The sequence below is a fragment of the Podarcis cretensis genome (genome assembly GCF_951804945.1).
Source record: "Podarcis cretensis genome assembly, chromosome: 12".
NCBI lineage: Eukaryota > Metazoa > Chordata > Lepidosauria > Squamata > Lacertidae > Podarcis > Podarcis cretensis.
The window spans coordinates 35372290-35398403 of record NC_137181.1 but is presented as its reverse complement, the minus strand read 5'-3'; the positions used below and the strand labels follow the sequence as shown (position 1 = coordinate 35398403).

The 26114-nt window shown below is 41.6% G+C and overlaps 2 protein-coding genes and 1 long non-coding RNA gene across 12 annotated transcripts in view; 1 reads left to right on the top strand and 2 right to left on the bottom strand.

Moving 5' to 3' along the window:
* The window catches only part of CDCA7L (cell division cycle associated 7 like), a 58665-nt gene extending 40157 nt beyond the window's left edge, over positions 1 to 18508 (top strand). For all 6 annotated transcript variants that reach the window (XM_079947934.1, XM_079947933.1, XM_079947932.1 and 3 more), the window contains 9 exons: positions 4975 to 5112; positions 8402 to 8521; positions 9799 to 10182; positions 11318 to 11392; positions 12404 to 12589; positions 13359 to 13490; positions 16035 to 16184; positions 16389 to 16525; positions 17801 to 18508. In XM_079947934.1, the coding sequence (XP_079804060.1) occupies positions 4975 to 5112; positions 8402 to 8521; positions 9799 to 10182; positions 11318 to 11392; positions 12404 to 12589; positions 13359 to 13490; positions 16035 to 16184; positions 16389 to 16525; positions 17801 to 17831 (1353 nt within the window). In that variant the 3' untranslated portion in view covers positions 17832 to 18508. The remainder of the gene's footprint in view (positions 1 to 4974; positions 5113 to 8401; positions 8522 to 9798; positions 10183 to 11317; positions 11393 to 12403; positions 12590 to 13358; positions 13491 to 16034; positions 16185 to 16388; positions 16526 to 17800) is intronic.
* Positions 16527 to 16936, bottom strand: LOC307199865. The gene is made up of 2 exons (XR_013832250.1): positions 16788 to 16936; positions 16527 to 16738 (listed from the first exon to the last, which is right to left on the bottom strand). It is a non-coding gene; the product is annotated as an uncharacterized lncRNA (long non-coding RNA).
* Positions 18509 to 18650: 142 nt separating the features above from the next.
* Positions 18651 to 26114, bottom strand: part of DNAH11 (dynein axonemal heavy chain 11) — a 152436-nt gene continuing 144972 nt past the window's right edge. For all 5 annotated transcript variants that reach the window (XM_079947877.1, XM_079947880.1, XM_079947878.1 and 2 more), the window contains 6 exons: positions 23116 to 23358; positions 21566 to 21748; positions 21374 to 21489; positions 20840 to 20952; positions 19960 to 20100; positions 18651 to 19260 (listed from right to left, as the gene is read on the bottom strand). In XM_079947877.1, coding sequence (XP_079804003.1) covers positions 19013 to 19260; positions 19960 to 20100; positions 20840 to 20952; positions 21374 to 21489; positions 21566 to 21748; positions 23116 to 23358 — 1044 coding nt within the window. In that variant the 3' untranslated portion in view covers positions 18651 to 19012. The remainder of the gene's footprint in view (positions 19261 to 19959; positions 20101 to 20839; positions 20953 to 21373; positions 21490 to 21565; positions 21749 to 23115; positions 23359 to 26114) is intronic.

The window sequence follows — 26114 nt, the reverse complement described above, 5'->3', positions numbered from 1 at the left end:
CGTCTTTTTGGTTCATAGCATCCCCGTTTCCCCATTTGACCTGTGAAGCCCTAAGTTAGGGATGGTGAAACTGTGACACTCAAGAGATTTGCTGGTCTGCAGCTCACATCATCCCTGACTATTGGCCATTGTGGCTACTCCCATGTGAACCTCCTTGCAGTTCAAAGTCAGCTGTGAAGCTTCAGGTGAAGGCCAGAATGTCCTTCATGAAAAACACAGCCTTCTCATGAAAGTCCCAGAGCTGTGGAAAGGCCTTCCATGAGCTCCTGTTGCATATTCAACAAGCTTGGTTTGGTTGCTGCTGCTTTTTGTTGATTGCTTTGTCCTTGTTGACTTTGGTTTTTTTATATGAATTGGTTTTTATCTTTGTCTTATTATACTGTATAGGGCTTTAGAGATCTCTTCTGGCCATGAAGTTCTGTATAATTTTGGCATGTAAGTTAAGAGCTTGCTAGTAACTGACTGGTGGAGCTATTCTGAGCAGTCTCAAGGTTGATATTGTAGGGAAAGGCCCCTTGGGTCATTTAGTGACTTGCTTTGTCCAACTAGCTGCACATTTTGAGGATAAAGTCACTTTACTCTGGAGTCACCTTCACTTAGCAGTTGTTGCAGTTCCAACGGAAGTATCCAGTGCCACAGTCTGATGTGTTGTGGGATGTGTTTCAGTATATGAAACCTTGTGATGTAGACAAGGTGCTTGTGGTAACACACCCAACCACATGCCCTCTTGATTTACTAAATCTCACAGATTTAATCAGTAGGTCTAAAGGTAAAGGTAAAGGTACCCCTGCCCGTACGGGCCAGTCTTGACAGACTCTGGGGTTGTGCGCCCATCTCACTTAAGAGGCCAGGGGCCAGCGCTGTCCGGAGACACTTCCGGGTCACGTGGCCAGCGTGACATCGCAGCTCTGGCGAGCCAGAGCCGCACACGGAAACGCCGTTTACCTTCCCGCTGGTAAGCGGTCCCTATTTATCTACTTGCACCCGGAGGTCTTTCGAACTGCTAGGTTGGCAGGCGCTGGGACCGAGCAGCGGGAGCGCACCCCGCCGCAGGGATTCGAACCGCCGACCTTTCGATCGGCAAGTCCTAGGCGCTGAGGCTTTAACCCACAGTGCCACCTGCGTCCCAATAAGTAGGTCTAGGGAGTGATTAATTAGGTCTAGAGTTTTTAATGGTTCATTATGTTCTTGGATGATACAGATTATCTAGTTCCACTCTAATTTGGGTTCAGACTTCACTATGAGACTGAGCTGGTCTTGGTTACCCTGATACCCTCTACTGGGAGCAGGACAAGGGAATTTCAACTTTGCTCCTGCATATTTACCTTTTTTGCAGTGTTAGAAACAGATATGAAAGCTAGGAGCTAAATGGCACCATAAACCTAGGTTATGGACGCAACAACGGAATGTCTAGGCACACTTTTTATAGTAAGAATACAAAGCTGAAAATGAATGAATTACAGCTTAAATATTATGTTCATTTTCCCCATGGTCTAGTCCTTCCCCTGCCCACCGCCCTAATATTCTTAAGAGGGTCTCTTCTCCAGTCTTAAGAGAGTAGCTGGAAGTGGGGAGGCAGAAAAAGGTCCTCTGCTTTCCATCCACTCTGCAGTTTTAATCTGAAATCTTGGGCGCAGTACCGCTTCCAGAGCTCAAAGCTGCTCCTGAAATTCCTGGGAGTTTTAAACACTGCTTTCTTATACTGACCATGGTATTCTTCTGGACCAACTCCATGCACTGAGAATTGGGGCAACTGTGTTACAATGGTTCTGGTCCCAGCTACCAAGTCCAGAAAGTAGCATGAGAAGAGTGCTTTTCACTATCCTGGGAGTTATTCAGTAGGACACTATTTTATCCCCAGTGATATTTAATGAGAAGCTTGACTTCCCCTGAAAGATTTGCAATCTGTTGGAAGCAGTTGTTTGGATGTTTGAGGCAAGGTTCAATCAGCCTAATCTGCTTTAAACAATCCCTAGTTTTCTCTTGACTAGCTGGGGAAGGGTGTGTGTTTTGGTGCTGTGCATTGGAGATGCTTTGAGCACCTCTGGGCGTCCCCTAGCTGCCAGAAGGAACCACAGGTTCAATCCACCCTAGCTATGAATGCAAGTAGCTTGTGGGTCTCAGCCTACCAGTTGTAGGCCTGTGGTGTAGACAAACTGCTAATTTCACAAAATTCTCACCATGTCAGTAGATCCACCCACTTCAAAACATTCACTTTCCTTCAAGGTTGATGTTTCTTTTTTAACAGAGGTAGAAGCTTTTAAAACGAATCAGTTAGTTATTGTGTCAAGGCTGCATAGTGGTTACATGCAAAATTACTTATAAACATTTTAAAGTAAAAAGTTGTGAGTTCTTGGTGGCAAGAAACCAGCTTCTTTGATGCACTGCCACAGTTATTCTGTGGAAAACTCATTGATTGACAAGGTCTATCTTGTATCAATCTTGTATGTTATACAGCTCTCATTTAAATTAAGGCATTGGCGCTCCTGAATGATTTTAATAAGACCATTGAAAATCAATATGAAGGGAAGAGGACTTGGAATGCAAAAGGCTCTTTTGAAGCCTCTGCAGTGTTACTTTATTCAGAGTCCCTCCATACCAATACACAGAGATCAAAAAAGGGACTTTACTCGAAAAGGCCCCCCCCCCTTCGTTAATAATCTGTAATTACACCCCCGTAATGACTCCTCTGGTACAGATGCACAAGAAGAAATTAGTTAGGCATACGATAATCGCAGCAGCGGCTAGCTCAGCTGTACAATAGTTCAGGAACTAATGCACTTGCTCCTGGAAGCCAGTTATTCATAGCAACTGGACTCCACAGCTCCTCATATGCATTTTGCAATACGGCACTAAAATGTTCAGTATTATAGTGCTTCATTTTTAACTCCTCTTTCCCAGTCGCACTGAGAACTTCGTTGACTTGTTTTGGGAAAAGCTGTTACTGGTCCCAGCTTCATTCCCTGACATCTCCAGGTAGGGATGGCAAAGACTCATTGTCTGAAATCCGACCTAAAGTGTGGCCATGGAGTGGGAGGAGGTGGCACTGATGAAGGCCAAGCAGGCCTGGGGCAGAGCCCATGCAGCACCACTGCAGGAACTGCACATCAAGGATGCAGTCCTGCTGGCTGTAGGGGTCTGTTTCACCAGTGTCTTTCCTACAGGGAATGTGTTGGTGAAGCAGCACCCAGCAGGACTGGACTTTCCTCCTCTCTGTAGTGCAGTTAAGAGGACAGGAAAAGGAGGTGCACTGCTTCCTTTCCCTGCTCCCCTCCTGATTTAATAGGTCTTTAAAAACTAATTAAAAGTCCCACCCCCCAAAAAATATCAGGGCTTTAAACAGGTCAGGTGCTTCCATGGTTCAGGTCAGGTGCAGTGCCCAGCCCCCAAACTTACAAATTACACTTCTTGTTGTTGTTTAGTCATTTAGTCGTGTCCGACTCTTCGTGACCCCATAGACCAGAGCACGTCAGGCACTCCTGTCTTCCACTGCCTCCCGCAGTTTGGTCAAACTCATGCTGGTAGTTTCGAAGACACTGTCCAACCATCTCGTCCTCTGTCGTCCCCTTCTCCTTGTGCCCTCCATCTTTTCTTTCCCAGCATCAGGGTCTTTTCCAGGGAGTCTTCTCTTCTCATGAGGTGGCCAAAGTATTGAAGTCTCAGCTTCACGATCTGTCCTTCCAGTGAGCACTCAGGGCTGATTTCCTTACGAATGGAGAGGTTTGATCTTCTTGCAGTCCATGGGACTCTCAAGAGTCTCCTCCAGCACCATAATTCAAAAGCATCAATTCTTCGGCGATCAGCCTTCTTTATGGTCCAGCTCTCACTTCCATACATCACTACTGGGAAAACCATGGCTTTAACTATACGGACCTTTGTTGGCAAGGTGATGTCTCGATTTTTTAAGATGCTGTCTAGGTTTGTCATCGCTTTTCTCCCAAGAAGCAGGCGTCTCTTAATTTCGTGGCTGCTGTCACCATCTGCAGTGATCATGGAGCCCAAGAAAGTAAAATCTCTCACTGCCTCCATTTCTTCCCCTTCTATTTGCCAGGAGGTGATGGGACCAGTGGCCATGATCTTCGTTTTTTTGATGTTGAGCTTCAGACCATATTTTGCACTCTCCTCTTTCACCCTCATTAAAAGGTTAATTCCTCCTCACTTTCTGCCATCAAGGTTGTATCATCTGCATATCTGAGGTTGTTGATATTTCTTCCGGCAATTTTAATTCCGGCTAGGGATTCATCCAGCCCAGCCTTTCGCATGATGAATTCTGCATATAAGTTAAATATGCAGGGAGACAAAATACAGCCTTGTCGTACTCCTTTCCCAATTTTGAACCAATCAGTTGTTCCATATCCAGTTCTAACTGTAGCTTCTTGTCCCACATAGAGATTTCTCAGGAGACAGATGAGGTGATCAGGCACTCCCATTTCTTTAAGAACTTGCCATAGTTTGCTGTGGTCGACACAGTCAAAGGCTTTTGCATAATCAATGAAGCAGAAGTAGATGTCTTTCTGGAACTCTCTAGCTTTCTCCATAATCCAGCGCATGTTTGCAATTTGGTCTCTGGTTCCTCTGCCTTTTCTAAATCCAGCTTGCACTTCTGGGAGTTCTCGGTCCACATACTGTTTGAGCCTGCCTTATAGAATTTTAAGCATAACCTTGCTAGTGTGTGAAATGAGTGCAATTGTGCGGTAGTTGGAGCATTCTTTAGCACTGCCCTTCTTTGGGATTGGGATGTGACAAGGGTGGGTGAGCACCTGGTCCTTACTCCTGAGCAAGTGTGAAGTGATTTGCAACCTAAATCAGCCTTCCTAGCATCCTCTGTGTTTTGACCTGTGTAGTTTCATGTGTACTATGTATGTTTAATTGAACTGAGTGGTGAGTTAATAACATGCCATTCTTGTGAAAGATGCTACTAATAACTACTATAGCTAACTTTATCTTCCATTTCTCTTTACGAACTGAAAACAGATGCTCAAATTGGCTGATATATTTAATACCCCGAGTGATGATGAAGATTTTCTTGGGTTTGGAGCAGATGTTCCCATGGAAACACTGTCACTGGAAGACAGCTGTGAGAGTTTTGATTCACTAGAGTCAAGAAAAAAGGTAGGGAAATCTTGTAAATCTCCTATAAATCTGAAACATTATATTTAACCATGGTGAAAACTAAAATAGATTATCCTTCTTCTGAAATTGCTTTCTAAAAATGCTTTTGGAATGTAGTGCTTTTTACTTTTTGCATAGACTATCTATTGAAGATTAAACACCCTTAAGTGCATTCTTTAGCACTCTCCTGTTGAAATAAATGAGGCAGAAAAGCACTGCTGTTTGTTGCAGAGGTAGGACTTAAATTCAAGTGTCCTAAATCTAAATCTCTTTAATACATTGACTTCACTGTGTTTCAGATAGTAAGGACTTGATTATGTCTCCCATGTTAAACTTGCTTGATTCTGATTACAGCAAGGCTTAGGACATGACTATAGCCTAAATGTATGCATACCACTGCCCTTTGGCTGTTTATGATTAATTTTCAACTTGGTGAAGATAATCCACCCAGATATTTGCTTGAATGTGATTTAGTAATAGTTGCTGCTTTGATCTCTGAGGTCAGTTTAACAAATTGCAGTAGGAATGATAAAAGCAAAGAATGCCTTGACTAACCTTAGGTTTAATGTGTAGATTTATTAAGAGGTAGTCTTTGGCCACCTCATGAGAAGAGAAGACTCCATGGAAAAGACCCTGATGTTGGGAAAGATTGAGGGCACAAGGAGAAGGGGATGGCAGAGGACGAGATGGTTGGACAGTGTTCTTGAAGCTACCAACATGAGTTTGACCAAACTGCGGGAGGCAGTGGAAGACAGGAGTGCCTGGTGTGCTCTGGTCCATGGGGTCATGAAAAGTCGGACACGACTAAACAACAACAATAATTTGGTAGATCAGTGAGCTGCTGTAGATGTAATATATCTTGATTTCAGCAAGATTGTCGTCTAGGTCCCCCACAATATTCTCATTGAAAAGCTGGTAAAATGTGTACTTTACAGTGTTGCTGATAGGTGGAATTGTAGCCTATGTCAAAAGAGTGCTCATCAATGGATCCTCTTATTTCTAAGAGAAGTGAGAAGTAGGATACTGCAGGGTTCTTCAACATTTTTGATATAAATGACTTGGATCAAGGAATAAATACAAAGCTAATGACACTTGCAGATGACACCATACTGGAGGACTCTGCTTCACTAGAAATATTTCTGCAGCTGCAGATTTTCTGCATTGACACGGGGTTGAACTGAATTATCTGTGAGGTCCCTTCCAGGAGATATGTACATCCTGCTCCAAGAACTATGTCAACATTCCTGTTTCAATCTGTCTCAACTATAAATACAATTTCTCATTTGAAGTAACTTTCCTTTTGTGTGTACGCTCCCCCCCACTCTGAAGCAGCTGCACCGCAGCTATCAGCAGAAGAAGTAATTTTACAAAGAGAACCCCTCCAATTATCATAGGAGATGATTTTCGAGTTTAAAGGAACAGTATATAAATGATTCTTTCTCTTGTGTTCCCCTCAAAGTTTTTCTCTTAATCTATTGTAACTGTTTTTCACTTACATTATCTCAATATAAAGAAGTGTATAATTAAATACAGGGAAGTGAGGGCAGCATTGTAAAAGGGAATAAAGATACTTAGTAAAGTGCAGTTGTATGAAAGGTCATTTAGTCTTGCATGGCAGGAGGAAGCGGCAAAGAAAAACAAGGGAACTGCTCTCATAATGCACAGTTGTGACTCTACAAAGATTGATGTTTTCTGCATAGGCATGTGAATCCCCCATTCCCTGCCCTACACTAGCCTTAGAATGAAAGCCTTAGAAAGGTAGAAAGATTGACAGGTGCTTTGAAATATTTTCTTTTACAAACCTCTCCACTTGATTTCATAAAGTTCATTGTGACTCTTCTATGTGCATAATAAAACAAAAGTGAAAACAACTTGCAAGAAGAAAAAACACCTCTATAACTTTTTGATGGGGACGCAGGTGGCGCTGTGGGTTAAAGCCTCAGCGCCTAGGGCTTGCCGATCGAAAGGTCGGCGGTTCGAATCCCTGCGGCGGGGTGCGCTCCCGCTGCTCGGTCCCAGCGCCTGCCAACCTAGCAGTTCGAAAGCACCTCCGGGTGCAAGTAGATAAATAGGGACCGCTTACCAGCGGGAAGCTAAACGGCGTTTCCGTGTGCGACTCTGGCTCGCCAGAGCAGCGATGTCACGCTGGCCACGTGACCCGGAAGTGTCTCCGGACAGCGCTGGCCCCTGGCCTCTTAAGTGAGATGGGCGCACAACCCCAGAGTCTGTCACGACTGGCCCGTATGGGCAGGGGTACCTTTACCTTTTAACTTTTTGATACTAGAGCAATCATGGGAAGTTATTTACTTACACTGCGTCAGTATGGGATGGTGGGGACAGGGAGGGAGGGACAGATCCACACCATACATTTAAAACACTTCCAACAAACATATAAAGCACATGACTTCCCCCAAAGAAACCTGGGATCTGTAGTTTCCACCCTTACAAAGCTGGTTCTTAGCACCCTTAACAAACTACAGTTCTCAGGATTCTTCAGGGGGAGTCACGAGCTTTAAGATGTGCTGCATATGTTTTAAATGTTGTGTGGATCTGGCCAGAGAGAGACAGACATTCAGACTGTGTTAACATATTGGCTTGACTCCTAAGGTACCTTAAGAAAGGAAGGAAACTTCCTCGTCCTTTCCTGCCGTTCTGAGAAAGCTCTGGATGGGCACAATGTGGGATGGTACATGAGGGGCTGAAGGGGTAGGCGCAATTGCCCCAAGTAAGTCTTGGGTCCCTTTCTTCCCCCTTTCTCCTTTCTCCCACACCTTCCCCACATGCCAGTTTGATAACCTTATGCTGCATTAACCGTTTTCATATCTCAGCTGATTTAAATTTTTTTATTAAGAAATTAATGGAAGGTAAGCCTGTTGCCCCCCCCCACACACACATGGGGGTGGCAATGTTCAGGAAGGCATCTTTATAATGGCTACAGAGCTGGGGAAGGGATGGGAAGTTTTTCTTCCTTCAGCTTTCTAAAGTTATCTTAGTATTCAAGCCAATGAGTAGACATTTTAAAGACACATCAGTGGAAGGAGAAAGTTGCATTTTCCAAAGGGAGGGGAGCAGGAAGGAGATGCTCACCTGAATTATCTTGGTTGCTTTATCCAGGGTTGCATTTACCCTCCCATCTCCTTCAGCTGGGTTTTGTTCTTTCCCGGTTCCCATCATCTATGCAGTAAACTGTTAAGCAGTCTACTCTGATTTTGATAGAGAGGATCTTTTGGCTGTTTTCCTTTTTGCTTCATTGTTCAGTGAACAATGTGTTTTGTGTTTGGTGTTGCAGGACATTCATTGTCAGCCCAAGTACCTGACTGAGAAACTGAGAGAGATTTTCAGAGAAGACACCGAGTCAGAAAATGAAGTGTTTGAAGGATTTGAAGTAAATGGAGAGGATGATATGGAGGTACAGGCCACATTTTTCATAATATTTATCTTCATATACCTTGGTCTCTCCTGTGGATTTGCCTCTTGTTTTAATAAATATTGTGGTTTAGGACTGTGACTTGCACTGAGGTTCAGGACTGAGAAGGCTGCAAAAAATTGATTGAAACTTACAGCCTACTAAACAAGATTTTCTCATACCCCTTCTCACATTGAGCTTTGCAGTGTGGGTACTGCTGCAATTTATCTCCTTTCTATACCATAAAGGTAACATCAGAACTGGTAACTAATGCTGCAGCTCCTTCCAATGTCACTGTTGGCCTACTGTCCAGAGGAGATTTCTCCCAAGTAGCACGGTCTGGGTCTTCTGACATTCCTTTTATCATGTGAAACTGATAATGTTTTATCACATTCCTTTTATCATGTGAAACTGAGTTGTTATTGTGCAGTGAAGGGACAGTAAGATTTAAATCCCAGCTTGAACTCTCCCAGAGCTTCCTGACAGTAAGAGCTGTTCGACAGTGGAATTTGCTGCCAAGGAGTGTGGTGGAGTCTCCTTCTTTGGAGGTCTTTAAGCAGAGGCTTGACAACCATATGTCAGGAGTGCTCTGATGGTGTTTCCTGCTTGGCAGGGGGTTGGACTCGATGGCCCTTGTGGTCTCTTCCAACTCTATGATTCTATGATCTTAGGCATACAACTTCTACTTGCTACCTGATCCTATATATACCATATAGTCTGCCTCTGAGCTGTGATCCTCAACCTGGAATTATTTATTGCAAAACAGTGTTGCGCATATCTACTCAGAAGTAATGTCCTTTGCGTTCAGTGAGACTTACTTCCAGGCAAATGTGTATAGGATTACAGCCTAAATTAATTGCAAGCTTAGTTCTGCACACCCAACTAATTTCTGTACATTAAGAGTTATGCATTATTTGTTGGAGGACTTTAGATAAAGTATGGTGCCTGTGAAGTCAGTAGTGTTTCTGCAATTAATTCATTGGCTATTCTAGAGCCTCATTTTTGGTCTATAATTGAGCATCGTCGTGATTTATAACATTCTTGGCCTTGTTTTGTTGCAGCACATACAAGGAGTGATGTGTCCCTATGCTCAAGGCTGTCTTGATTTACATGAAATTAGTCCATTTAAATTAAAAGTCAGATTACTTTTAAAAACATGCATTTTCAGTAAGGCCTGTGTAGAAATAATGAAAATGGTGTTTTTCATTCCTTAGTGGAAATGGAAATCATTGCATGATAGATGCAATTTTATTATAGGTTGTTTCATGCATTGTTTTTAGGCAGTGGAATCAGATCCAGAAAATGATCCATTATCCTTGATGGCGGCAGAACCAGAAGAAGAAGTGGAAGTGGAAGAAGGCAGAGCAAATCCTTCCTCCAGGAGAAGTAGCTTTGGCCTTCGTGTGGCATTGCAGTTTCCTACCAAGAAATCTGCTGAGAAGAGGGCACCTAAAAGACGTTCTTCTAAGTTCTGCTTGATGGACAGTAAACACCCTTGCTCTCTTACACAAATAAAAAATAATAAAACTTGGAAAGTGGCAGATCAGGAAGCATCTTCAGGGTCGGAGGAAGATTCTAAAGAGGAAGATTCTAAAGAGGCATCAAATGAAAGCTCTAGTGCACTGCTTAAAAGAGCCATGAATATAAAAGAAAATAAAGCCATGGTAAGAACTGGGATGCAGGTGACATTGTCGTACACAAACTGTAAAAATATATTTCAACAGTCTTAGTTTGCACTAATAACGAAGAAGACGGAAGGAAATTGCAGGCTGCTACGGACATGACAATTCTTGACCCAAAGTATATGTATGTTTAAAAATTTAATTTGCCTTACCTTACTATATCAGTGCGCAACACAAAACGCATAGCCTGTTATAGTCAAACTGAAAAAGCTTTCTGGAACAAAAATGTGGACAGGCTGCTCACAATATAAGCACCAACACTATGAATGCCTAGCCCTATGCATGCTCAGGTCAGGCCTCTCTAAAAGAAGGCACCAAGTACCTTGAATTGAATCTGAAAGCTACTGTTGATAGCAGCATTTGGTCATGCCACTGAACCAGGGATAGGGAACTGGCACGCCTTCAAAATTTGATGAATAAAGGGTCACAGATTTCCCATCCCTCTGCTAAAGCATGGCTGAGCATTATGAGAATGAGCCTTAAGTTTCTGGGCTCTCCAACTCTTTGCAGGTACTAACATCAGAAGATCAGAATTTTCTATTTGTTTTAGATTAAGCACAGTTTGCAATGTCAGCCAAATTCTAAACTCTGGCTACTCTAAGCCAGAGGTTAGTGAAAACAAGCTGGCTTCATAAACTATGATTTGAAGTTGCTTGTTTCTGCTAACCACAGTTACTCCGTGTTTGGATGTCAGCAAACTAAGTTAATCTAAAACAGAAGAAGAACTTTTGAATGCTTTCTTACAGTGCAGGTGGGGTGCATATTCTGTGGCATACAGCTTTATTCAAAGGAAGCACCACATTACAGTATCTTCTTCTTTCAAGTTAATGACAAAACCCAACCACACTGGATTAATATGTGGAGTCATTGCAATTTTGAAAATGTGCACTTTAATTTTGGTATTTTGAAAACACAGTTTGAAACTGAACAGCTATAAACAGATTTACTTTCTTAAGATGTAGCATTACAGGACTTATAATTTCACATCAAAGAAACCATAATAATTTACACAAAGAAATGGAAAAGCAAGGGGAAAAAATGAAAATCGCAAAGGACAATGCATATATTAAATATTTATCTATACAAAAGAAATTCAGTGTCATTTTTCTCATTTCAGCTTGCTCAGTTATTAGCGGAACTGAATTCTATACCTGACTTATTTCCAGTTAAAACCCCTACCTCAACTCCTTCGGTAAGTATCAGTAAATACTTTTCGGAAACCTGCAATGCACTGCTAAGATTGGCTGTGTGGCTTTCTTTCTGTATTTTCCAATAGGTCCCCCCCCCCCAGTAATACAGTGCTGTTTAAGAACTGCTTCTTAGGAGACATTCTGGACTTAGATTTTCAGGCCAACATTAAAAACAAATATCATGTCTGTCATGAAGTGTGTGCATACAGAAATACCAGCTTTTCCCTGCCTTGCGTATACATATGACTAGGAAATTACTGGGCTCTCACTAGTGTATTTTGTGACTTTTCCCTTCCAGTTACTATACAATTGCATTCTTTCATAACCAGCTTTACATTATATGCATTTATTCTGTTTAGGAGATTCAGAAAAAATAAATGTGTTTTTAAAAAACCTGCAATTTAACTGAAGGGTACGAAGAGCAACTTCGTACAGTTTTGTGCACCTCCGTTTTACACTACAAGAATTGCTACTGTAGCATTAACAGCCATAAGAAAAGGGCAAAGTTAGACATAATGATGAACATTGTGAACGGAACTCCATCTCAGACTTTTATAAAAAGCAACCATGGAGCAGTGGGATTAGCCCTCCCCCTCCTACGACATTATCCTGTTGAATATATCCACTTGGGGGGGGGGGAAACATGCAAATGCTGTTAGGCATTAAATGTGTTTCCAGTTGGGGCAAATAGCAGCTTTGAAAAAGGAGAGCATGGCTGAAATGTTCAGTGGAGAAAGGGGTTAATCCCTCCCCCCAGGATCCCAGATCAGGATGGAGGAGTGCAACTGCTATTTGTAGAAGTGTAAAATTTTAGTTTGGCCCAAATAAGTTCATTTTATATGTGGAGATTGGCACTGTGGTATAAACAAGAGCCTCAAAAGGGTGAATTTGGAAAGGTTAAAGAAGTTGCATCTATTCATTGACACAAACAGGTAAAGGCACTACTGCAGCTACATTCTACAAAATTAAAAAAGACCTATGGTGACTCATTAAAACGCTCTGTTTTTTTCTAGAAACAGAAGAAAACGCCAAGGAGAATGTTTTCAGAAGGCCAGATAGAGCGTCGAACAAACCCAACCAGAAATGCTCGCCCCCCAGAGAAATTTGCCTTGGAAAACTTCACTGCTTCTGCAGTCAGATTTGCAGAGCAGCTTAACAGTTTCAGACAACAAAAGCTCTTAAAGAAAAGACTAAACGGGGTACATACCGGACTAGTTCAATTTTTAGTTGGTGTTGCTCACCTAACCCCAGAGTATTTTTGGTAACAAGGACTGGAACACTAAGGGCAAAGTGATCTGAAAACAAGCCAATATTTTATTGCAGCCAAATAGAATAGGCTGTGGTGTGTGCTTGGTAGCAATTTGTGTTTGGTGCCTAGGAAAGTATCTCTGGTTTGTAAATGGGTCTCAAAAGGTTGGTGATTGGATTAGTTCTTTTGGGGGGGGATTAGTTCATTTGTTTTTATTATAAGCTATAGAAAATAATGGATGCTGTAAATGAAAAACCATTATACATTATAGTAGATCAAATAGAATATTTTTATTCCTCTATGTAGTATGTATTGTATTTTAAAGAAATGCAATATGAATCCTAAAATACTGTTCATGAGGGGAGGGGGATATTCTACATTTTCGTAGCACAGTTTGGAATGGAATATCTATATCTATATGTAATGTGCACAGGATAGGAAAGAAATGAGACTCCTTTCTAGAGTGATAAGGTTAGGAAGTGAGCACAAAGAGTATAGGGAGGTTGTTTTTGTTTTTATTTCAGTTGCGTTCTAAGCAGACAATTTGAGGAGGAGAGGAACTAGAAGCACACTGAGTTGCAGGGGAAACACCTGCATGAATAATGAGAGGGATTGCGCGTGCTCTCTCTCTCTCTGTGTGTGTATGGTTTTTATTGTTCTTAAAATAGTGGAGCATAAAGTCATTGGTTTAGAGACGTTGATGTGGGTTTCTTTCATAGAACAACTTGGGGACACCTAAAAGACGAAGATCATCAAAATACTGTTCAAACCGAACAGTTGAAGATATTACAGACGAAGATTTAGAAAACATTGCAATAACAGTTAAAGATAAAATCTACGATAAAGTCCTGGTAGGTGCATCTCTTCTTCCAGGGTTTGATGAAACTAATTTTTTGAGCACATGTAATGCTTGAGATTAAGCTATTTTGACTTCTTTAGTTTCTTTACATGGCGTTAAAATTTATGTAGTAATTAAATTGCCACAGCACTGTTTGCATTGATTTAGATGTGTCCTTTCCTGCTGACTGCATGTAGAAGACACTTAGTAAACAGTGGGACACTAAACCCACTTTTAGGAGGGTCATGTAGCACCAGACCAATGGCACCAGGCATCTCCTGAGCCTCTACCCTCATTTATTTTTTGCTGTCAGAAAAAGAAATTCTTAGCCTCCAAGCTTTGGGTGGAGGCTGTCATGTGGAAGGATGTTCTAGGAAGTGTTGAATGATTATGAGAGAGCTTATTGCATAAATGGCTGGAGCTGCAAGATATCTTCCCTCCCATTAGTCCCCTAAATGTTAGCTGCACTCTCATCATGTTTTTGTGTGTGGACACTATGACAAAGTGCGGCAGAACAGACAGGGCAGGACATGCATCTGGTATCCTTCAATGGACTTGCCAACCTGGTCAGGGTATTAATAGAAAAACAATTGTCTTTCTATTAGCCTTTTTAAAATTTTTATTTTTAATTTCAAGTAACAGAACATGCCCATACAGGGAAACAAATTAGTTGTTTTACAGAAAAGAAAGAAAAATAGTAGCTGATCCAAACATCAAAGGAATTGTGTTTATGTAGTATGTTGTAGAGGGATGTTTTCAAAGAAGGCAGTTTGTGTGGGTTTTGAGACATTCTGCTTTATCAAAAATAATCATTAAGTACAAGATGTAAGCTACCACCTATTCCTGCTTTACCTTGTTTAAATGAATGCAGTAATGTAAAAGTTTCATCCAGAAATTGTTCTTGTCAGGTATTGCAAACATAAATAGAGCATAATGTTCAACAGGAATAATCAAACAGACCTTTGAGGAAGATAAATCTTACATTAGGGTCTTTTAACTGAAAATCAAGTTTGATAGAAACCCAGATTGCTGACCTCCCTGCATTTTGGAAGCACCTTGTGAGGTGTACCATTCCAACTCCGTTTCGGAGAAAGGATTTTGTATCAATGTTTTTGTTGTTGTGTGTCTTGTTAAAAAATAAGGTCGGGGTTATCTTGCTCTAAAGTAGACCATACCCTTTTAACTGGCGTACCCAGGCCATTTACATTACATTACTGCAATTAAGTATGGCACTGTCAGAGGTGTAGCAAGGTCAGGTGGTATCCAGTGCAGATTTTTTTTGTCACCCCCCCCACACATTAGGGGGCTTAGGGTAGGCTTGGGAGTCGTGGGTGCGTGGCACGCTGAATGTCACCCCCCTCAGCGATGACACATGGGGCGGCCTGCACCCCCCTTCCTACGCCTCTGAGCACTGTAAGGTTAATTTAAAATTATGCAGCCTGTACCAGACAATATATCTATTATGCATCATAGTAATTTCAGTGTTATCATATTCCATCAGCACAAAATAAATACAGTGGTACCGCCGGTTGCAAACTGGATCCGTTCCAGAGGTCTGGCTGTATCCCGAAGTTTTCACAACTGGAGAGACCACTTCTGTGCATGCCGTGAAAACACTTCGGGGTTTGCCGCTTTTGCAACCCGAGGTTTACGTTACCTGAGGTTCCACTGTATGCTTTGAATTCCCAAAAGGGAATAACTTCAACATTCAAACTCCTTCTCAACAGAATAATTCCTGCATATGTTGGCTGAGAGTATAAATAGTCTGTCTTTTCCTTCAAGAGCCAAAGGCTCATGAGCTAGGGAGGATGTAAACATTAACCACCTCCCCATAGAAGCAGAAAATGTTTTACATTATGTCGCTAACAAAATAAGAGAATAATAGCTCAGTTCTTGTCTGTTTTGGTTATAGAGCTCACAGCTCTTGGTAAGACTTGGTTGGTAATTTCAGTGGGACCGCAGACAGAGAAGTCATCTTTGTGCTGGTGGTTTATTCCCTTTTTCCCATTTGTTGACTGTCCTTTTCTGAATTCTGTCTCATCCCCTTCTTTCAGTTGTTTGATTGCAGTCCCAGTTGATTCAATACTTTTGTAGCTTCTGGTTGTGTGGAGACAGCTTTAGTTACTCCTTCATAAGCTTTTAGGAGTTTGAATGGGTAACTCCGTAAGTACTTTATGCCTGTTTCACAGAGTGCTGTGGTGTAAATTTTAAGTTCACATCTGCATTGCAGCATTCCCGAGCAGAGATGTCTACCACTGAATTTTCTATTATTTTTTTGCAGTGTTCTGAGCTTTTGATATAAGTCAGACTTTAAATTATGAAGGAGCTAAAGCGAACTATGATGTTTCTTGGGGACTTAGCATTTTTTTGTTTGGGGTGGAGTGCTCCTCTGTATTCTCTTGATGTGGGGGCAGGGGGTGGGGATCCTAGTTGCACTAGCAGTAATATTGTGAAATTCTATGGAAGCATCATCTGAATTGGTTCAAGAAGTCTACCGTGTTTTATTTCCAAACACTGTTCCTTTATATAATTCTCTTTTTTACTGTGCTCATGCTAGGGAAGCACGTGCCATCAGTGTCGACAGAAGACTATCGATACTAAGACAGTTTGTCGTAACGAAGGCTGTGGGGGTGTGAGGGGACAGTTCTGCGGACCATGCCTACGTAATCGCTATGGAGAAGATGTGAAAGCAGCACTTCTAGACCCAGTAGGTATCTAAACTGTTCAGGTTGAGGGGTATCAATGTATTGTCAAGCTACTTAAATTATGGGAGCTCTCGTAGATGCATTGCTAGCATACGAGTCTTAAAAAACATGATATCCTTGTGTCTCTACCTCCCTTCCTGTTTCTGTGCTAAGCCAGAGCACCTATATTTGTTGACTAAAATAATTAATACCCCTTTCTCTCTAAGGACTGGTTCTGCCCTCCGTGCCGTGGGATCTGTAACTGCAGCTACTGTCGCAAACGTGATGGTCGTTGTGCCACAGGAATGCTCATTCACTTGGCAAAGTTTTACGGTTATGATAATGTAAAAGAATATCTTGAAAGGTAGGAAGCTATTGGAATTTTATATCAGTGGTATGCATCCAGATTTTGTTTGGATTTACACAGGTGATAAAGCTGTAAGAAACTGAAACACAGAAGTACACGAGGAACCACTGAACTTTGGTATTTTGGGAATATGGCAGGTAACAAAGAACTTCCCAGTCAGTAACTGAACTATATGTGTTTCATAGTCTGTTCATTACATCTCAAACAGAACTTATCTACCCCACATGATGAGATGTGATCGCTTGATATGTAGAGACACTCTCATCTCAAAGCATGAGTTCTGCTTTGGAAGCACACATAAGCATGAGTTGCTTGTGGATTTTCCATAAATTCTGACATTAGCCTACTTATCTGAATGTCTATTTGTGTTTGTACCTAATACTAGATAACTCATCTTGAGTAGAGGTACCTTATAGCCGTCCAACTTGGCCTGTGGTTTGTTCAAGTCCCCCATTTTCCTGATTTAGTATTAGAAAATCAAGAAATGGCTATAACCTTTTTTCCCTTTGACAGAAATGAGTGAAAATTTCAGACAAAGTAGCTCTTCCATTATGGAGAAAGCCTGCCCAATTAGAGACAAATAAGTCTAGGGGCTTTTGCGCTGAGCACCTTAAAAATGGTGTGTGTGCTTTTTAAAGGCACTGAGTATATAACTTGTTGTTTTGGGGGAGAATTGGATGAAATCTGCAGACAAGTTGCCCTTCTGAGGGAATGAATCCTTCCAAATTTTAGAAAGATGGCTGAAGTGCTTTTCCTGCAAGGGCAGCCTTTACATTTTTGGAGTGGAGAAAGGAACCCTGCGAGGCACAGGAGAAAGCTGTCACCTCCTCCCTTGCCTGCCTGTGCTGAGAGAGCCCCATGAATGCTCTGTTCATGCAGCTGCCGCCTTGGGACGGGGTGGGCAGGCAGCCTCTTCCTCCTGGGAGAAAGGGGGAGCCTTCCCAGCCGCCCCAATGTAGTTGAGGCACAGGTGGGTGGCTTCATTAAACTGCTCCACTGAGGGGCATGCATGTCAGCAGAGCAGTTTCACAAAGCCCCCGCTAGCTGAAAGTGGGGGGACTTGATCAGCTGAGAAGCAGACTATTGAAGGAAGGCTGCTTCTCAGCTCATCAAGTCCGAGTGGGGGCTTTGTTAAACAGCTCCACTGAGCTGCATGCCTTTCAGTGGTATGGTGGCAGAGTGACTCGGGAGCGGTGGCTGCTTAATCTGCGATATATCACCATCACACTCTGTCCCTCATACAACAGTCCCATTCTGCTTTTTCTTTTCCAGCTTGCAAAAGCAACTTGCTGAAGATGATTGAAAATACCGGATTGCAAACCTTCTCAACTTTTCTTTTCTTTTTGTACTTAATCAGAGTTTTACTACAATGATGTTTATAAAATACAGGACAGAAGTCATTACTTTTAAAAATAGATATTGTACATATGACAAAGATTTCTCAGGAAAATACCTGCTAAAGGAATCTGTGTTGTGCATTATTTGTCACAGTATGCTGCAAAAAACTTTGGAGACTAAAACAGCTTCCATTCATTTCTATGGAGGTTTTTTTGCTGCTTAGAAATAGACTCCAGCTGCCAATGGTTTAATATTCTACATAGCTGCAAAACATGCAAATAGCTGCAGTCCATTACTTTAAAAAAGGGATGAAGCACCTGTATTCCTTCAGTTGTTGGACTACAACTGCCATTATCGCCATTATCGCTGACAATTGAGTCAGGAGTCCAGCAACACAGTAGGGCCACAAGTATTTTAGAAACAGTGCTAGAACAACATATTATTTGCCAGAGGGAGAATATTAAAGTTCCTAGCATCCTACTGTTATTTCAACTGCAGCAAATCTCTTTGGCATATTAGTTAAACTAAACCTACCCCAAAATATTAAACATTAATTCCCATATAAGTAGGTGCTACTTCAAAAGCTTTTAAACTGCTGGGGGCCACCGCTCCAAGTTAGCCTGCACCCATACGCCCTGGCCAGGATATGCATATCCTTCTACACAGTCACATGCATGCAGGTTGTGAGAACTGCAAAAGGATCAACCATGGTGCAGACAGGCAGTACATTGGCTGTTGCAGCAAACTGAATGTGGCAATAAGATGACTACTTTATACACTGGAGTATTTAACCTAAGGTTTATTTTAATATATTTTTATATTGATGTTAAAATGATCAGGACAGCACATTTCTTGAGACACACATCCTTCAAAGATTATTATTATTTTTTTTTTTTGGTACCTCTGTCTACAAATGATGTTTCAGGTGTAAGTTGCACACACCGTTAAATTACTCACCTGCTTTTGAGCTGTCACGTTCTGCATATTAGAGAGCTTTGATATCAAGCAGTGTGTCATTATCCCTAGGGCTGCGTGTGAGAACGCCAAGCAATAACAGAGCAATATACATGATATTTCAACGTGAACAGAGCTCTCCTGCTCGGGCTCTTACACCGTAGCAAAGGCTGGGCTAGAATTTTGTGCCTGCTACACTGCCAGAAGCAAGGCTACTCCGGCAAGCACCCACTTAGCTGGCTTTTCTTTGCTTTTGAGGTTAAAAGTCCAGACATATGTAGGCCCTCTAATTTTCGTTTTATAAACTGGGCATTTATAAATGTTTTTCGTTTCTTGCCTGTCTGCTGGGATGGCTCTTACAAAGATGACTGGCATCGCTGGAGTCAATTCCTTTAGTCGGGCTTCAGCTATGACTCCAGCTTGAATGTCCCATCTAGCTCCTGTAACCAGAGAAACACAGTTTTTTACTTAAATTTTAAAAAGAGTAGTTTAAGAGAATACCATTGAATGTATCTCTGGGGGTTATATCACTAGTGTAGTAAACACAGATGCTAGGCATGTGCTGACTCACAGATTTTTGGAATACTGTAGAGAATATTGGGTGTTTATATCTTCAATAAGGACCTATAGAGTTGCGTGGAAGGTATCTCAGCTAATAAAAAATGCTGCATAATAGTAGTGAATTTAACAATAAAACAGTAGTATGTAATTTTGTTCTGTAGGGGTAGCCAGTGTGGTGCCTCCAGATGTTAGTGGACTACAGTTTCTATCATTCATGACCATTCTGGGTCATTAGTCGTCAGAGGGCACAATAGTGGCTACCTCTGGTATAAGACATCTGGTATTCTGTTGAGACAGTGGGTCAAGCTATTGTGTGGCTTTTTCAGAGAAGATTGCTACCACCTCATTTCATGTAAGCTTTCAAAATTGGAACAGCAGAAAAGAATATAAACTTGATTTCTCACTCTTTTGTACCATTTGGGCTGCACAGCACCCTTGAAGGAAAAAGACAAGCGTTTAGACCTCCAACAGCTTCTGGACTGCAACACTGGTACTTGTCTGACACATTTCATGAGTGGGTGCCTAAATCTACATTTCATTTTTGAGTCAATAATGTTTACTGACTCTAGTAAACTTACCTTCCATAAAAAGGCCAAATATATATGCCCCTTCCCTTGGTGGATGACCATAGTCCTCTCTACTTTTTTTGGTAACATCCGTAGTCAGACACATCTTATCCAGAGACCAGTTGTTCTTCCGTGCCATGCTTTGCATAATGGCTTTCAAGGGGGGGAAAAGGGTTAGGTGGATGTATCATTTTATGGCTAAAAACTATGACTGTGGGTGGTGTGGGGTAATCTTAAACATAGCAAAGAACATATAATTAACCTAACTCTGCTGCAAGAATAAATCTACATTTTCTTAAAAATTTGGGCCTATTGTTTTTTGTGTGTGTGTGTGTCACAGATTTTTGCAGAAGCCCACTGAAATAAAATGATCCTAGACGCACAGTCATTTTGCAGTCTAGTTACATGCTTTCTACAGAAGTGAACTGCTAAACTTTTCTCGATTGTGGAAATAGTATCGTAATTAATAGAACCTAATTTAATATAATTTTAGTGCATTTTTAAAATAATATCTTAAATTATCCTTCCATCCTGGCTCTCATCCAAGTACTGATAAGGCCCCATGCCTGCTTATTATATTCAGCTGCGTTACAGCTTTTGATACTTCTAGATCGTGCTATCTCAAGTATTACTTAAAGCATTGCTGATTCAGTATGTCGCTCAATTGTCAGTGCCTTGACTTACAGCATTTTAGCCCTGATGAGAAAGTTTTACAATGAAGTGCTCTCATTTGTTCCATCTGTAATACACTAGCACTTCATATTCATATTTCTTAAGAGCTAGTTACATTGGAAATTCCACAAAGGTAACCCTCAGTAAGCCATTATATAAAAATTGTAGCCCTACTGCGCAATCTAATTTACTTGACCTTTATAAGTCAATAGGTACATACCAGTCAAAAAAGACTGAGGGTTAAAAAAGCCAGAAAGCCACACCACTGCAGGAAGTACTAGATCTTGTGTCCAGATATCAAGTTCTCGGCATCGCATGAGAAGGTCGTTAAACCTGAAGGAAAAGCAGTAAAGTGATCAAGGCGTCATGAGAAGTGATAATTTAAAAAATAAAATTGTGACTTGCTAGCCTATAATCTATAGCCTTTTGTTGGTGGTTTATTATTCTCTTAAGGGACCGTGCTTTCTTGGCAGACATGAAACTAATGAATGGGGCAACTGTGCCCTCCTTTTGTATCTTTACCCAAGATGTAAGAATGCAGTCTTTCAATAATAATTGGAGGTACACACGTCCCCTGCCTTTAGATGTATCCTGGAAAAAGAGGCCTCCCCCCTCTTAAATCCTGAAACATTCATGATTAACATCAAAATGACACTGCTATGCAGTTATTGGTCAAACATGCTCAGTGTTTAATAGAGCTGGAATCCTTGTTATGTGTAAGACAGGTAAAGTGAATGACTATGATTGAACATACCATTGGGCAAGGCTGTAAGTAGATGGATAAGCCAGTTTGGTCCATGCATCTGGCACCAGGTCATAAAACAGTGATGACTGCACAGCTTCCATGGTAACAGAAAACGTCAGCTCGCCCTAGACATTTGGAGGGAGAAAAATTAAATCCCAAGTTCTTTTAAATACATTTTCATAATAAATATATTTCTCTTACTTTGAGACCGAGGTCTAGTTGTTTAAGTGACTTCCGTATCTCTTGAATGAGAATGTTCATCCTCTCACATTCTTGAAAACAAACAAGAATGTAAGGGCTCCGTATAGTAGACTTTTGCATTATTTCAACCATGTTAAACTCCTCTGGCAACTTCTCCAGAATTTCATCCAGGACATTCTTCACCTTGAAACATAAATACGAAGCAAAATCATCATCAGTTGCCTGGCCACATGAAAGTCCCTCCAGTATGTGCCCTGCAAGCCACTTGGTGTGTATGTTTAATATTTTGCTGCTGCTAATGCCCTGACCCAGCTACCTCTGAATCTTTGCTACATTGGCAGACTTCTTGCACAACACCAGATATAAGCAACTCTGTAGAACAGGTTGTTGATGCTACATGGCTAGAGGCCGAAGTTAAAGGCTATTTATTTGCAAAATTTATATATAACAAAAAAAATTAAAATGGTTTACATAAACCAACATAAATCTTATCTGCTTTAAAACAAATATATGCATTAACGTGCCTGGGTAGGCTTGCCTAAACTAGTAAGCTTTTAGCAGGCACCAAAAACAGCACACCAAAGGTGGCCTGATATTACGAGGGACTTTCAAAAGAGTAAAGGCGGTTGCACTGAGAGATTGATTCGTGGCAAGTACAGAATGAACATTATGTGGCATGCTAAAAGTGCCAGTTCAGCATTTAGAAGGAGAACAAGCTAAAAAAGAGAAACTTGGATTAGAGTGTCCCAATTTCAAATTAAATTGTCTTCAATTTAATTTATAATTCACTCATCACTCATGTCCTCTAATTCTGCAGTGTGGTATTGATAGATGCCACACTAAAGAAGCAGGCCTCTCTACTAGCCAAAATGGAGTCTGCAAATGTACAAGCCCCTTCAATTATGCTAAGTAGGTATTTTTCCTTACTAAAAGCTGTGTTTCTTAGTAGCTTTCTGTTTAGCTATGCATTATTCTGCACTACTGTAGAATCATAACCAGGGCCTTTGAAGGCTTATACACATTATCCTCCCCTCCCATTCCACACAACTGGGTGTTGATGGGCAGCACCCTTTTCACACCCTTTTCACCCTGTTATGCTGTTATGACAGCATAACAGAAGATGAAAAATTACTGTACAAGGGTGGTAATCATCCTGGGGTCTTTGTGAACTGGGACTAAGAACACATGGATTGTTCACTTGCATTTCCTTCACTTGGAGGGGCAAGGCCACACCACCAACATAGGACTAGCACTTCTCACAGGAGAAGCACTCCAACTGAAAAAAAATGTGATCTAAAAACTAATGGCCAATGTACTGTCAGTGCTGAGTTTTCCTGTGTTGAAACCTGTTTTGTTTTTTAATTAAGTCTGGCTGGAACCTGGGGAAGGAGGGAATCGCAGAGATTGTTGTACATTCTTTATGACCATAATGGCAAAACGTTTCTGCCCAAAGGTAAGAGTCATTCAAGCTTCCTCCTACATAGCAAGCCATGTATTGAGGTCGAAATAAGCTTATGGAACTAAGATTTTGCAGTGCACCATAATCTCACCTTTTCTTCTACTGACTGTCCTGATACCTCTCCAGCAAGTAGATTTCTGGGTTGCATTTCCAAGAGTGTTTTGAAAAGGTTTTCTGACAGAACTGTCAAGAAATCTATCTCAGCATTCGGGTGAAGACCATACAGTACAGGGTTTTCGAGTGGAAGCATTTCATCTATATACTTGTGGTATCCTGAGTAATCCAAATTGGGAGGAGCAAGGAAACCTGGAGCCAATGCAAAGTCGCCTTCAAGCTGTAGTTGATGGGAGGGAGGGGAAATAAATGATGTTGAGTATTCATTTTGCATATTTCAGACAATCTGGTCTTTAAAAACTCAAGATGTCTTTAAGCAGAGTCAATTCATGGGACACACCTTTGATGACAGCAGCAGACTAAGAAACAGATTAAACACAGGGCTGGATTCAACTCAATAGTTGTGCTAGTGGGAGTTACTGCAATGAACAATGGAGCTTTCCCTTGTCCTCCCCATGTGCCCCCCACAATTGGCTCTGAGGGATTGTGAAAATCCCCAGAACAGCAGGGGCGGTGGCAGAGAAGAGGGGAAGAGATATGCTTGTTCTGATGGAATGACATTACTTAGCATGATTCTGAATTCCACCCCTAATTTCCCCACCCCCTTCTCCACGCCACAGGAATTTCTGGTCCAAGTTTTTCAGTGCTTATGCAAAACTACCACCTATGCAAAAGAGGAAAGAATAAGAAAACTTGGGGTAATTTTTAGATTGGCTCAGGGGAAAAACCTAGGGGGGGGGGGAGACCAACTCAGATAGCCCAAAGATGACTCGATATCCATGGGATGTTTATGTGGGGGGAGATGAATAGATTGGCTTGAAATAAGTGCGTGCATGAAGGCAGGTATGCCCAGCGGGGCCTGTCACAGCCACAGGTAGGCCCAGCCACGGGAACGTCCGGTGGGCAAGCTGCAGCCTGCACCCCTCTGCACCTTCTTTTTGGGGCCCCTCAGCCCCTCTCAGATGGTGCCCCTGACCAGGCTCTAATTCTGTTGGCACAGAGGATCCCAAGTTTGCTGAGGGCGAGATTGGGCTCAAGCTGTTGAAAACAAACGTTCTAAGCAAAACCTAGAAGTCTACAAACCCTATTCTGCCATAGATGCATGGCAACTCCACCTGTTATGGCTGTGAAAAAATGTGTATATTTGATGTGTTATACGTGAATTTTTTACACAGCTATGTACGGTAGATGCTTTCAGGAAACCTGGCTGTCAGGTTTCTCAAAGACATCCTCACGTTACGTGCTTGCTGACGAGAAACCCCAATATTTCCCCACTGTAATCAAAATGCACCTGTCTGCATGGCCTTGTGCATGTACCGCTTCCGCAGTCTTATCCCTAACAGGAGTGTAGTAATTACCAATCTGCAGCAGAACTGTAGGGTGCGGGCATATAAAGGGAAAAACAAAAAAGTCAACCCAACATTTCTGGGTTGTTTTTTTTTTTTTGGGGGGGGTTGTTTTTTAAAAAAACTTACAGTAGGAATTCCTTCAGTTTTGAACCTGCATTTTTTAAATATTTTGAAAGAAGAATGTTTTCTTTATCGTCAATTCACACTTTGTGTAAACATTTTATATCTGCTATAATTAGGGCTATTTTATTACTGAAGGGTACAATCCTATGGATCCTGAGAAGGCACCCATCCTCACTTTGGACATGGGCAGCTTAGGATAAGGCAGTTCAATCACTTCCACCACCCAGCGGCTTTGGGTTTAAATATTTAAGGCTGCAATCCTGCCTTTCTATCTAGCCATCAATCAGCAGTGTTTTATTTGGTTAAATATATGCCTAGTCCCATTTAAGTGCTTCACAAAATGCATGATCTATTGACTACCTTAATGATTAAATGCAACTTTAACCTGTTAACAAATGCAAATAAATACAGACACATGCCAGATCCCAGTTAGGCATAAAACTAAGACAAATGTGGTATATCCATTGGCCATTGCTTACGTTTACCTTGCCTGTCAACGAAGGAATTTTTGTTTCTTTTGGTGTGCTTTGCAGGAGACCATTGTCCAATTGAACCGAAATGAATTATCTTGTTTCTGAATATGTAAGTAGACCTGCACCTAGGGTTAGTTAACTAAGAGCACCTAATTCCCACCATTTCTTTCAGGTTCTGTACCTGTATTTGACACATATTTGAATGAAAGTTCAGGCTTTTGAAGGTTAATGGACTGCCTGGCCTAGAAATAGTAATTCTTATCCATGGGCTAGATGCAGAGGAGGTACCAGCGGAATAAGCTTCCCACATGCCCCCTTGACCTTAACTGTCATTTAGAGAAATCAGCTTCCATGGAGGTCAGAAGTACAGTAGTGTTTATCCTTCCCATCTCCATGGTAACTCACTCCTGGGTCTTCCAATTGTGCTAAACTGAATGTGGCTTTGTGACACATGAAAACCTAGTCATTACAGAGTGAATAGATGCAAGCAAACTCACTTCACTTCAAACCACTGCACACACTTCCAACTGCAGAATCAATGGGGGGAAATGGAATGTCCTTAGGGCTATCTGTGTTGCATAGCAGAAATGATCTTTTGATGCTCTACTTGCCATCCCCTACTGCCTCTAGATAAATGGTTAACTTTTGGAAAAGACAGAACAGCTAGGTTGCTATTCCATCTGGGCATTCTTAAACCCCAGTGAAACTGATTGCGTTATGTAGAAATGATTCTGGCCTAGATTACACTTTTGTGCCGCAACCCTGAGTACACTTACCTAGAAATAAATTCCATCAAAACCATCTGTATTTACTTCTAAGCACACTTAAGATTGTGATGTGCCTTTTAAGACCAGGATGTATTGCTAGCCAATGTCGCTAATGCAAGTGGAAGAGAATCTTCGTTGGAAGGGACCTCAAATGGTCTGACAAGCTGCCAGTGCGGGAAATCTACTGCTACAGAATCCCTGGAAGGTGTCTCTGCTTAAAAAATCTCTTTAACAAAAGTGCCCACACCTCCTGAGGCAGTCTGT